General features: G+C 37.3%; 1 protein-coding gene across 2 annotated transcripts in view; it reads right to left on the bottom strand.

Moving 5' to 3' along the window:
• CCDC102B (coiled-coil domain containing 102B) overlaps positions 1-14,261 on the bottom strand; it is an 87,339-nt gene that overhangs the window by 27,035 nt on the left and 46,043 nt on the right. Inside the window, exon 5 of one of the 2 annotated variants that reach the window (XM_075142168.1) lies at positions 2,152-2,256. In XM_075142168.1, the coding sequence (XP_074998269.1) occupies positions 2,152-2,256 (105 nt within the window). Of the gene's footprint in view, positions 1-1,983; positions 2,257-14,261 lie in introns of those variants that run through there. The other variant, XM_075142167.1, reaches the window with a different exon arrangement.

The following is a 14,261-nucleotide window of genomic DNA, read 5'->3' as shown; positions in this document are numbered from 1 at the left end:
TTGAAGGAAGGGGCTAACAGGAACCTTGTGAAATTCAGCAGTGACAAAGTCCTGTACCTGGGAAGGAAGGGTCCCTTGCAGCAATAAAGGGATGGTGGTTTTTCCAAAGTAGCTGTTGCTTGGAGACTGGCTGAGTATCGGTCTGCTGGTGGTGTGTGATTGCTTTTGCATCACTTCTTTTTTTTTTTTCCCTTCACTTATTAAACTGTCTTTATCTCAACTCACGAGTTTTTCCTCAATTTTGCCCTTCCAATTCTCTTCCCCATCCCACTGTTGGGGAGTGAATGAGGACTGGGTGGGAGCTTACCTGCCAGTTGGGGTCAACCCATCACAAACAGGCTGCTCAGAGAGGTTGTGCAGTCCTGGAGGTTTTTGAGACCCCACTGGACAAAGCCTTGAGCTACCTGGTCCGACTTCAGAGCTGACCTTGCTTTGAGCAGAAGGGTGGACTGAAGATCTCCTGAGGTCCATTTCAGCCTGACTTGTTCTGTGATTCCATGATTTGCAGTTCTTGTGAATCAGAGATAGAAACAGCTGCAATTAAAGCAGTTCCCACCCTAGTTTTTGGATGATAACTCTTACCAATCCACCAGATCATGGATTACATAGTTTCAGCTGACACTGAAATACAATTTTTAATTTTCTCCTTTAAACTGATAAACAATAGTTTTGAAGACCATCTTATCCTAAAATCATCAGCTATGAAAAGGCAAACACTGCAGGGACATCCACTTTTATGATAAGGAAACAGAGATGACTGGGTTCCGTCTCCACCTTTTGACTTTTATAAAAAGATGTGAAGTTGTGTCAGTTAGAGGTGTTATACTAACAGACAGAGCTGATCACAGATGTCTAATATTCTATGTAAGTAACATTTAAAAAAACAAACAAAAAAACCCCCCCAACACATCCATATAACTAAAAGATATTTGAAATACAGCTTAGCAAATAAGCATCTTTCCAGCTACATCTCTAACCTCAAATTACTTGCATTACAAAGAAATCATGAAAATGCTGATATGATATGGTATGATATGATGTGATATGATAGGATATGATAAAATAAATACCAGTAAAGAAAAATCCAAAACAGGTGTTTGTTATGTACGATATTTTATAAAAGTAAGCTATATGTGTGAATTGCAATTTGCTGTTCTTGAGCCATCACAGAAATACAGACAAATCATATCATTACATTTAAAAGCAGACCTCAAATACAGAACCTCTCCCTCTTAATCTTTCCCAAGAGAAATTACCAAGTGTAACTATACCCCAGATCTGGTCCTAGTTTCTCAGACTGCCATTATTCAACAGTAAATACACATATATGTCATTAAATTATTTCTTATTTAGGCAAATAAGAATGTTACTCTTTCACACTGCCCAACTTGTAACATCAAGTATGTACATTTACTGATTGGTTGGTTTTGGTGGGTTTTTTTTGCTTTCTCTTACACAGCTTTCAGAGTCTCAATGAAAGCGGGAGCCTTCTGGTTTATTACTTAATTATTGGCATAGAAAACCATAAAATAAAGGAAATACCCACAGCTAAGAGTTTCTGAGTAATTTATCACCTCATTTTTAGCAGTATAATAAGGTTTAAAAGTGAACAGATCTTTAGAGGAATAAAAAATAAGAAATAAGGCTCTTCCTTCAGTTCTCTCTTCCCTAAGAAGAGATTCAATATTCAGTAAGACAGAGAAATGATTTGGCTTACAGCTTTTTTTGCTTTGACCTTCATCAGGACTCTGTAACTACCAAAGCTTACTTAATCTCTTCTGTTCCTTCCAGTCTTCACTTTTGCTCCCTAGTCTTGTCAGAATTGTCATCTCCCCCTGCTCCTTTTATAAATGAAAAGATATTTCTTTCTGTGTCTGTACCCTACAGAAATTCAAAGTCACTGAGTTCTAATTGTCCAGGTCTGAGATGCAGACAGGGCTGTTCTGTCTTGCACAACCCTTGTTTTAGGGACACATTTTGACATTATGAAACAGTAATACTTTTTGGGAATGCTCCCCAAGTAATCAAACTAAGCAATGCACATACCTTATTTTTAACCAGCAGCTTACTTTGTGCATTTTGATGATCACAACTCGATTTAGTTAGTGTTGCTTTATTTTTCATCTCCAGAAATCCCTGAATTTCCTTTACCTGCAACTTCAATCTTCTGTTCTCTTCTTCCAAACTTTGCTTTTCTGCTTCAAGTCTCTCTCTCTTTCCCCATTCAGAGGTATTCTCAAACTGCAGTCTTTCCAGCTGGGAAGGATTGGGGTGGGGAGAAGAACAAATAAAAGAGAGAAAAAGAAAGAGGAGTAATATGATTTAAAAAACCTGTTCTTTACAGGGTGAGGCTAATGGCCTCACCTCAGAGTAAGGTGGGCATCTTAGAAATCAGTCCAAGATATAAGTTTTCCATGTTTCATACAGTTAAGTACTTGAATTTGAAAAGGAAGAAACCAAGAGGTGCCTTAATTGTACATTTACAAAAGTAAAGCACAGGTAATATCTTAATATAGTAACTAGTAACCAAATCTTATTTCTTTCCCTGCTATTTATGGAACAACAGTATTAAAAAAAAAAAAATTGTTTTAAATAACATTGAGACTGATTTTGGTCTGACAGTGTCAAAATTTACTTTTTATTCTCCGAAAGATGAAAAATCAGCATGTGTTTTTTTATAGTTTGTTTACACTTTAGAAGGACTATAATGAATATTCATTAAATTGAAGAAGTTCTATAGTATGTCTTCAGTACTAGAAACCACTATCCTAATAAGCAGAGGAAGGATTTTTAAGTTTTCACACTACTCTCTTTCTTGAGGTCACAATTAACAGTCTTAACGGAAATATTATCCTTTATGGCCAATGCTGTAACCTTAATTTAGGATAACCAAGCTTTCTGAATTCATTTATCTAATCCACATATAGGATGAATTAAATATATCAACCAAAAGCCATGTTACTAAGTCATATAAAGTAATTATCTAACAACTGATTTTATTTACTCTTCAGAGACAACTAGACAGAGGTTTTGTCAAGAATGTATGAAATGTTCCTCAGAGTTCAAAAGAGAAACAGGTAAAATGAATTGATTTTTTTTATCACAAAACAGGTACTTATCAGGTACTAACAGATATTTATCAGAAGATTATTATTGACAAGTACTTACTATTAACAAGTTATTATTAACTGGTATTTAGGAGAAGATTAAAAGAGGTAAAGATAGATGAAAAAATGTGAAAATGAAAGATTCCAGTTCTTTCAACTGAAATGAAAAAAAGAAGAGAAATGCTAATACATAAAAGTCAAAATTTTAAGAACTGTAGAATTTTCAGTTCTGTGAGAACTAAAATCGATTATTTGATAAAAGTGGAGACTGACAACAGTGCAAGGCACTTCTTCATTGAAGAAACAGGATGTCTGTGCCAACAAGGCTTTAGAAAGAGCCAGAGAGGTGTACTTTTTCAGATATTGGTTACTTTTATTTTAAAATCAATTTCTGGCAAATAATGAAAAGCCACTGAATGTGAAGCAGAGAATGAGGTGTTACAGCATCAGAGAAACATAATTCAGACCCTGTGAATTGTAACAATGTGATTATCTAGCTAAATCAAATAGTATACTTGTCTGTTCCTACCCTATTCCTGAGTAAATAAAAACAATTAAAACTCTATAAAGTTAAAGAGGTTTATTCAGATTTTCAGAGGAAAGTAGAAATGCTTTCTGAGTCTCTCTAGTAAGGGCAAAAATCATATTCAATGGAAAATAACAAGTGATTGTTTGCTACCAATATTTTTCCAGATATTTCTCTAGCTAGTATTCTGTGATAAACTAGAGGATTCCCCAAAAGACTGAGTAAAGTAGCGGGAAGAAAAAAGCTCCACAAGCTTCATCTTCTCATCATGAAGAACAACAAAAGACAGACAGCAGTGCTGATGTTTCAAACAGCTTCCATATATAAATCAGACCCCGACCATAAGCTTATCCATTTGAAAATGAGGTTCATAATGTCCAAAGGCTGACATTATTTAGGGATAGCCACTTTATGAACTAAAGTTGCATCTACAGATTACGGTATAATCTTGGCATAAATAGGAAATCAAAGACAAAAGAACTAAGAAATGATAAGAAAATACTTCATTAGCAAATTAATTACAGCCATCTCCAAATTCCATTTTTAAGCCAATTCACATACTATATGGCAATCACCAACCGTATGAAATTAACAAGAACAAGTGTCGGATTCTCCACCTGTCACGGGGTAATCCTGGTTGTACATACAAATTGGTGGATGAGAATGTGGAGAGCAGCCCTACGGAAAGAGATCTGGGGGTTTGGGTTGATGGCAACTTGAGTATGAGTCAACAGTGTGCCCTGCCAGCCAAAAGGGCTAACCACGTCCTGGGATGCATCAAGCACAGCATAGCTAGCTGGTCAAGGGAAGTGACTGTCCCACTCCATACTGCACTGGTGTGGTCTCACCTTGAGTGCTATGTGCAGTTTTGTGTGCCTCAATTTAAGAAGGACATCAAACTATGACAGTGTGTCCAGAGAAGGGCGACCAAGATGGTGAAAGGTCTGGAGGGCAAGACTTAACGAGGAGCAGCTGAGGTCACTTGGCTTGTTCAGCTTGCAGAAGAGAAGGCTGAGGGGTGACCTCATCACAGTCTACAACTTCCTCAAGAGGGGCAGCAGAAAGAGGGGTGCTGATCTCCTCTCTCTGGTGACCAGTGACAAGACACGAGGAGATGGAATGAAGCTGCGTCAGGGGAAGTTCAGACTGGACATTAGGAAAAGGTTCTTCACTGAGAAGGTGGTCAGTCACTGGAACAGGCTCCCTAGGGAAGTGGTCATGGTATCAAGCCTGTCAGAGTTCAAGGAGCTCTGGACAGAGTTCTGGACAACGCTCTTAGTCATATGATTTAGCTTTAGGTAAACTCCTGTAAGGAGCAGGGAGTTGGACTTGATGATCCTTACGGGTCTCTTCCAACTTGAGATATTCTATGATTCTAAATACAAAGGATGAGTACCAACTACTTCACTTAGAAAAGTCAGTTGTCAAAGGGTTAAAAACTGAATGGATTATGTTAAAAGGCATTTTATTTTACCAAGAAAAGACACTTCCTCAGGCTGTTCCTTCTCATCGTGGATTATTTGCTCCCCTTAACAAAGAAAACAACAAGAACAACAAATGAACAACCCTCCCAATGCACACCCAACAGAATTCCTAAAACCTTGGCCAGTCTTAACATCATGATACACTGTTGGAGGGTACTATTTGGAGAGAACTCTGAAACAGTTCTTAAAACTAAAATGGGCCTTTGATCTAAGATTAGCAAGTAAGAAAGAAAGGAATATATTCCTTTCATACTTTGTATCATATTGGCAGACTAACTGGGAACTAATTTTACCTTTTTAAACAATCATGCTATTCAGCAGTTGTCTTTACATTATGGACTTGTTCTTGTACGAAAACTACACAGCTACAAAACTACTAGTTTTGGGGGTGGTCCATATGGGTAAAGAAAAATGCAACAGACTGAAAGGCCTATGTATTTTATATTCATGCTACCACACAGTCTTTAGAGGCTATTTACCAAGCTAAACTCCTTACAATGTGGTAAATATCTGTACTGAGATTAAACAGGGAATCAGGGAAGGATAATTTTGTACCGTTGTTTTTGCGTTTGTTTTTTTTTGGTCTACCCACTGGTGATAGAGTACAAGATATTAATTCCAATGCACAAGACAATGTTAGATGCTCACATGTTCCTGATGAGGTCTTTAAACTCTATCTGTTGAATTTCTGTACAATAACCGGAAAAGAAGGGATCACATACCTCTATTTAGCACCAAATTTTTTTTTTTTTTCCCTCCTCAAATTGTGCAGATTTATAGTTGTTCAAATACCATCTACTGGACTACAGTCACAAAACCTGTATTTTTCTAAATAAATATGCAGGCATAATGTCCTAAAAGTACCCACGAATGATTTGGAACACAAAAAAGCCCTATGTTCTTACAAAGCATGTGCCAAACGACATGACTCAAATTTTAAGCCTGAAAGTTCACCTTTTCACAGTGATGACAATAATCAATACCAATTCATTTTTGGCAGACTTCAAGTAGAGGGAACTCACAAAGCCATCCAAGGTTGAATTTCAGTCAGGCAATTAAGCACAAGATGACTACCAAACCAAGATCTGATGTCAAAAATAAACTTACTTATCTCTGTGTTGGTAAAATTTCAATTCATTACACCCAAGATGTCTACAAGCTCTAATAATGATAAATTTAAATATTTAATATACCATATACATAAAGAACTCCATAATAAAGTCAGAAAAAAATACTAGCTTGTACAAAATCATGACTAGACAATTTTGGTATCATTGATTTTACTATAAATCATTATCCAGCAAAGTACTAGAACTCATATTTTCTGAAACACTAATTTTCAGAGTAATCAGGATTGGTTTGTTGTTCATTAGAGTTCTCCCAAACTATACCTTATCCTTGTTCCAAATAACACTTTTCATATAATGCTCTCATAGGAAGTATTTGCTCTCTTTTTCCTCTTTGGTAAAGAATGTGCAAAAAAAGAGAGATGCCAGATCCCAACTTTCAGATTTCAAGTCAGAATGCCAACTTCACAAAGTCGTCATGTGTGACTTTGTCACTCCCAGCTAAAAAGATCAACCTTCTCTTGAGCAGACAGAATTTGTCTCCCACACCTGTGCAGTGTATTCCTAATCCCACCCACACCCCAAAACCCCTGTCAGGGCCCTTCCAGCTCCAGGAGTTCAGCTGGCAGCACTTAAGGCCAGCTACCTGATATGAGCTGTTGTAAAGAGATGTTGTAAAGAGTTGGAAGAAGACTCAGCAGAGGGAAGTCTCTCTTTGCCTCAAAGCTGCTTTTAATCTGAATATTCCACACCCCATCCTTGACAGAGCTATGTTGCAAATATTTACATATTTGCATTTAAAGGAGACAGGAGAGGTTCTTACGAATATAATATAGATTGCAGAAAACAGCTTTGATACCCCTATTGTTTTATGAGGAATAGGTGTTCCTGAACTTACTAGTCTCATCTTTCTATATGAACTTTTCAACATCTTTTACCTTGAATCAAATAAAATTAATTATGTCTGAAATTATATATTTTAACTTATTTAAAATACAAAAATAAAAAACCGGAAATATTGCTATTATAAAGGCCATGAAGGAGATATTTTTTTTTTTTTGGTATGAAAATAACTGAAAATTACTGATGAAGTATTTGTTGGTAATATCTTTGCTAAAGTAAAGAAGGATGCACACATTTATTTTCATTGAGACTTAATATTATTTTACATTAATTTTTCTGAATTTTTATGTTCTATATTAATAGATAATCTAATCAAGTCATTACAATCTTTAAGTAGGATACTTCTGGCGCACAGAATAATGAGAATGTGTAAAGATATATGTTGATATTTGTAGAAAAAAAATTCAAAGGAAGAATATTTGCTGCTTACAATATTTGTTCAATGACATACATGAATCCAATTTTACCTATCATTTGTTACTCAGTCATATTTTCAAAAAAAATTTTAGCAACTCTTAACTCTTTAAGCAGTATGGGTACTGCATGTATATGGTGTGAGAAATATTTCCTATGCAAGTTCATTTACTTATTCCATGAATTAGCTTCACTCTCTTAATTTAATTAGGAACTAAAACATCTTAATGACTTACTGATTACTCAGTAATAGATAGAAGCAACAGTATGTTCACTACAAAGACCTCAGAAAAGTTGTGAATGTACAGTATTATTACAGCTTTTAGTTGTGCATTTGAATCCATAAAAAAAGAAATTTGGGTCGTTATACATATCTTTTTTTTTTTTTTTAAAGTGAGTCAGAAGTTACAATGTTATATTCTCTTGCTGTTCACCATACTATAAAGATGAAATACAGATATTCACAGCACTAATATCCCATTCAAGAATCGCACTACTTTTTTTCTAATTGAAGTGTGACTTCACAAGGCTAAGTGCAGAGTCCTGCACTTGGGTCACAACAACCCCATGCAATGCTGCAAGCTTGGGGAAGAGTGGCTGGAAAGCTGCCTGGTGGAAAAGGACCTGGGGCTGTTGGTCAACAGCTGGCTGAATATGAGCCAGCAGTGTGCCCAGTCAAGAAAGCCAAGAGCATCCTGGCTTGTCTCAGAAATAGTGTGGCCAGCAGGACTGGGAGGTTCAGGGGAGACCCCATCGCTCTCTACAACTACCTGAAAAGAGGTTGTAGCGAGATGGATGTCGGTCTCTTTTCCCAAGTAGCAAGCGATAGGACAAGGGGAAATGGCCTCAAGCTGCGCCAGGGGAGGTTTAGATTGGATATTAGGAAAAATTTCTTCACTGAAACGGTTGTCAAGCATTGGAACAAACTGCCCAGGGAAGTGGTTGAGTCACCATCCCTGGAAGTATTTAAAAGACTTGTAGACGTGGCGCTTGGGGACATGGTTTAGTGGTGGACTTGGCAGTGTGAGGTTAACGGTTGAATTCGATGGTCTTAAGGGTCTTTTCCAATCTAAACTATTTTATGATGCTATGATTCTATTTAGTCTTTTCTGGAAGACCAATAAGGTCTCCCCTGAGTCTCCTTTTCTCGAGGCTAAACAATCCCAGTTCGCTCAGCCACTCCTCGTAAGACATGTGCTCTAGACCCTTCACCAGCTTCGTTGCCCTTCTCTGGACACGCTACAGCACATCAATGTCCTTCTTGTAATGAGGGGCCCAAAACTGAACACAGTATTTGTGGTGCGGCCTCACCAGTGCCGAGTACAGTCATTTCCCTAGTCCTGCTGGCCACACTATTTCTGATACAAGCCAGGATGCTGTTGGCCTTCTTGGCCACGTGGGCACACTGCCGGCTCATGTTCAGCCGGCTGTCGACCAGCACCTCCAGGTCCTTTTCCACCAGGCAGCTTTCCAGCCACTCTTCCCCAAGCCTGTAGCATTGCATGGGGTTGTTGTGACCCAAGTGCAGGACCCAACGCTTAGCTTTGTTGAACGTCACACAGTTGGCCTCGGCCCAGCCAGCCAGCCTGTCCAGGTCCCTCTGTAGAGCCTTCCTATCCTCAAGCAGATCAACACTCCCGCCCAATTTGGTGTCGTCTGCAAACTTTCTGAGGATGCACTCGATCCCCTCGTCCAGATCATTGATAAAGATATTAAACAGAATTGGCCCCAATACTGAGCCCTGGAGAACACCACTTGTGACCAGCCGCCAACTGGATTTAACTCTGTTCACCACAACTCTTTGGGCCCGGCCTTCCAGCCAGTTTTTTACCCAGCGAGTCTAAGCCACGAGCAGCCAGTTTCTCCAGGAGAATGCTGTGGGAAATGGTGTCAAAGGCTTTACTAAAGTCTACATAGACAACATCCACAGCCTTTCCCTCATCCACTAGGTGGGTCACCTGGTCATAGAAGGAGATCAGGTTAGTCAAGCAGGACCTGCCTTTAATAAATCCAGGCAATGACTGGGATCTTTTGATCTACTTTATGCTTCCAGTTTCAAAATGCTGAAAATCACCTCATCCATTGTGCAATTAACTTGTGCAGACCTGCTTTCCTTTCCACTACGCAGCCACAGAAAACAAGTGTTGTGAGACCTAATACAGCAAGGTGAGGAAAGCAGCTATAGGAACTTTTCTCAATAAGGAAGTTGAGCCAGATGCTATTCAAAATGCAAAACAAGGCACACGTTCAAAAAGCGGTAGCTGTTTTGAAAAAACTGAATGAAATTTCTGTAGGTACATATGTGTATATAAAGTACATAAATGTATGTATATGTGTATACACATAGACATGTTCCTGTGTTTCTTTAAAGGGAACCCAGCATTTTTTGAAATTTTTTTTTTCCCCTCTTCATTACATGAAAAAAACCATGGTCTTTAAATTAATCTATTGCTGCCTTAAAGTCTACTGTCTCCTTTCACTTTTCATACAGAAACATTTCACAAGAACAGTAATATTTATTTTTCACTTTGAAATTTATTACTGAAACTTCATTTTAAAAATGCAAATTGACTGAATAGCAGTGATACCTATCTCAGATCTATACTGAAAAGAATTTCAGGGGTTTTTTTTCCATGTAAAATATACATTGTCATATGTGTACAGAAAATAAGTATTTTCGATGCTCTTGGGTGGAACTACAGATTCTGATTCATAAAGGAATTGAAAGCAACAAATGAAAGAAACAATTTGCAACTCAATGTTACATGTGGAAAATACTCGGGATGTTTCATTTCATTCAAATGTGAATATTTTCCCTCCAGAAAATGTCTCCACAAACTTGCACTGAATTTTAATTTTCAATAGGAAAACCAGAATAATGGTGGAAGCATAGAGTGAGGTCAAGGTACTTTCAGTGAAGTGGATAATTGCTAAGGTGAATGGTGGAAATGAAGCTCTTTTAACAATGATCTAAAAGGAATGGTAATAAACTGTCAAAGATGCTCTTTCAACACAAGTGGGAGGAAAAAATGCCTGTACTGGAAGATCAGGAAAAACCTGATACAGGCAGAAGCACCTTCAAAGAGATATTATATACAAGCAGAAGAGATCAGTTAGATGGCTGAATCTGATTCTCTGAAATGCCTTTTGGTTTTAGGTCAAAAGTGTCTACAGAACTTGGAGGATGACAGTGGTTCCATCCCACTGCATACCTCCCTTTGGGAAAGGTGTAAGAGAAAGACAGACTTCACGTAAGCAAGACACCCATGTCCAAGTGGATAGGAAATACTTTCAAGAATCTTCATTACCTGCAATATACTCTATTTTGTTGGGGCGGCGGGGTGGGGGTGGGGGGTGTATTTATTTTATTTGGTTTGAGATTTCTATTGCTAGAAGTCTGTGAGAGCTTGGTGACATCTGCAAAAGCTCCTAGGTCTGAAAGGAGACTCATCAGCTTGCCTGCTTCCAAGCCCAGCACTACTGTGCAGAGGTGTGATGCTTGCTGGGAAGCAAAACTATTACTCACCATGTGTGACACTAGGCAGTTTTGCAATGATTATTTACAGTGTATGTGACTGTTTCTAGAATTCTGTTTCTTTTTCATCTAAAAGAAGTAATCAAAGACTACCAGAATCCATAGCACTCCTTCCACAGGAAAGGGAAGACAAATGTTGGCTACCTTTTTATTTGACAAGTACTTCAATATTCAATATAGGAAAAAATAAATTTACTTTGCTTTTTTTCTTACTGTGAGCAAGTCTGCCAAGAACACCATTTAGTCCATCAGAAACTATACTGAAAGCATGATAAATGTTATTGTGCCTGACAATATCTTGAGACACCAAGCCTTGCAACAAATTCAACTTTTTAATGAATGCTTATATTCATAATAATGCATGTATCTGAGCTCCAGCATGTTTAGTAATCAAATATTTCTTCCTTCCGATACTACTCAAATGTTTGTCTGCTGCAAGCTGATATCATTGCACTATGTTGACATTAAAAGAAAAGTTGCTGATTTACTGGCATTTATTTTTCTCTTCCCCATCTGCACATGGAGAAAATTATTTTGTGTGTACGACTAATTTACCACAAGTGATTTATGCAGGAATATAAGTTGTCCATAGATACATAAAAAACTTAAAGGCTGAAACCTTAAAACAATCATGAATAATATATGCAGAGAAGCATACATATGTTCAGGAAAAGGAAAATGGTGGGAGTGAGGTGGGGAAAATTACCCTTGATCTCACAGATCTTTCTTTATATGCTGATTCTGGCATTGCTTTTATAAGTTTCTTTTAAGTTCAAGTTGATATGCACTATGTGTTACATTAAACTAAATAAACATTAACACCTTCACTGAAAAACTAGGAATAGTGTCCATCTTAAATAATCCTTTAACAGTCCACATTAACACGTTTATCAGCACATGATAGTCCTGATACTTCAGATGTTGTTTGCTGCATTCATGTCTCAAACGTAGCATCTGGATGGATCATGATGTATCTGGTGGAGCCCCACTTAAAACAATGAATTCACATGAAGAATTGTTTAACATCAACCATCTGCTGTTCAGAAGAATCTACTATGCATTCAAGGAAGAAAGTTTTTCTGTCAATGGTTATCAGAGAAAATTATTCATAATGTCTCCAAAATTCTACTTTCACCAATTATCTGAAAATAATTAAAAACTTCAGAGTAACTACTTTTACCTATCTAAACTGTTGAGATCAGTAAAGAGAACACCAACACATTATGCACTCATTTTTACAGTAAAATTATGAAGTGTTTTTATGTTTTATCTTATTTTAAACAAAAGAGATGTTTACATTTTTCAGGTGGAAAAAATAAGGAAGATGACTGAAGAAACACAGAAGGCTTCTTGCTGTATGCTAGCCTTCTTCACTGTAATCACAATTCATAAAAAGATTGAGACTAGAGGAATATCCAAACTGCCAGTGTCCACCAAGTTGTACAGTACTGCTTTCTTATTTCACATTTTCATATGTGAATAACAAGCTATTGCAAAAAATATCTAGGAAACCAGCTAGAACTAGAAAGGACTGTTAGAATAAAGATATACGAACACATACTATAAATAAAATATCTGAGAGCCATAAGATGTAAGGACAATTCTGTCAAGCAGACATTCTTGTAGGCTTGCCAAAAAATGAGTTTGCATGAGTATTTAAAAACATGCTGACTCATATTCAAATTTTACTTAATATTCTCTATTTTTTTCTTCACCCCACCCCCAACACCAACAACATTACTAGGCTTTCTGTTTCGCTCAACCCTAATCTTATTTTCCAGGTCTGACTGGGATTAAGGCTCCCACCTCTGGCTCACACCACAAAGGCCCTCGCAGTACAGATCTCTTGGCTGTCCTAACTGTCCAGCCCCACTGCAACGGCATCTCTTTTGCTCAACCCTAACCCGAGTTTCTGGCTCAGACTGGGACAAAGAACCTCACCTCCAGAACTTCTGTCAGTGTCACTCGCAACCTAGCCTGCTGTGTTTCTTATTTTAGACACTGTTCAAGTATATTGCCCTCCTACTTCTATGGCTTTGCTGTATTTTAAAAGTAATGCTAGTGCTATAAAATGTACCAAGAACTACATCAAAGGTCATATTGGCCTTACTCGGCTGTGCCAAAAAAATGCTACACTAGCTTACTTCAGTAAGTTGACTCTGCAAATTTACTACATGGCTTAAGAAAGTCCCCTTTTTCTATGTCTTTCAGGCTACCCAATATTAACTTTCTACCTGGGATCCATTCTAGCCTACTTCTTCTTCATACTACCCACTTCTAAAGGTTTCCCTGTTCCTTGAAATTGTTCATAAATCAAACACTTTTCATTCCTTCTTGTACAAATCTGAAGAGAGTGACCCTCAGAGTAATTCCTGACTGCAGAAACCAAAGCTGAAGCCTTGGTTCCAACAGAATTCAGTAACTATATACTCGTAACTTTAATATTAGGCACATTTTAAGTAGCCTTTGACTTGAAGGTTATTTTTTTTGAATAATGACAAAAACCATCAAATTCAAGTGCTTCCCATAATTAGAAACAGAGACTGGATCTAAACTCCTTTGGATGTACTGGGCATCTGTTTGTAACATCCTTTTTATTGCAAGCTCTTCAAGTTCTCAATTTTTTGTTACGTTTATCAAAATATTGGTGCCTAAAAAACTATGTAAGCATGATCTTACATAAAAATGGCATGTAAAACATGCCCATTTGCTATATTCCTAAATGCAAATGATATTTTAGAAGGGATTAATATGACTTAATTATCAAACTGCATTTCCTTTTTTGCCTAAAGCTGAACACAATAATTATAGTTCCAACCAAGATTAATCTAAATGAACATTATACAGTTGTTAGGTGACTTTAAAGTGTTCTCTAATCTCAGTCAAGAAAAGAATTCACAACTCAGCTAATCCCTTGGAGAACATTGCTTGAAATTTATAAGGGACACACGTCAACCAAAACTTTCAGAACTTGACAAGCCATCACTCATCTGGAGAATCAGAATTCCAATGTGCTAACAAGTACATAGTTGCTTTTGCTGCTATGTATGGAGAGGTTGGATTTTTAATCCAGGGAATAAACAAGTAAGAATTCCCATATTAACCAACAATCAACTGATTTAGGAAATGTATCTGAAATTAATTTCATAATTTAAAAAAAAAAAATCACACCTTAATCTTTATGTTTCACTACTGAGCAAGGGAAAACCGGAGCTCTTGACATTC

The sequence above is a fragment of the Calonectris borealis genome, chromosome 2, assembly GCF_964195595.1.
Source record: "Calonectris borealis chromosome 2, bCalBor7.hap1.2, whole genome shotgun sequence".
NCBI lineage: Eukaryota > Metazoa > Chordata > Aves > Procellariiformes > Procellariidae > Calonectris > Calonectris borealis.
This window is presented reverse-complemented; position numbering and strand designations above follow the sequence as displayed.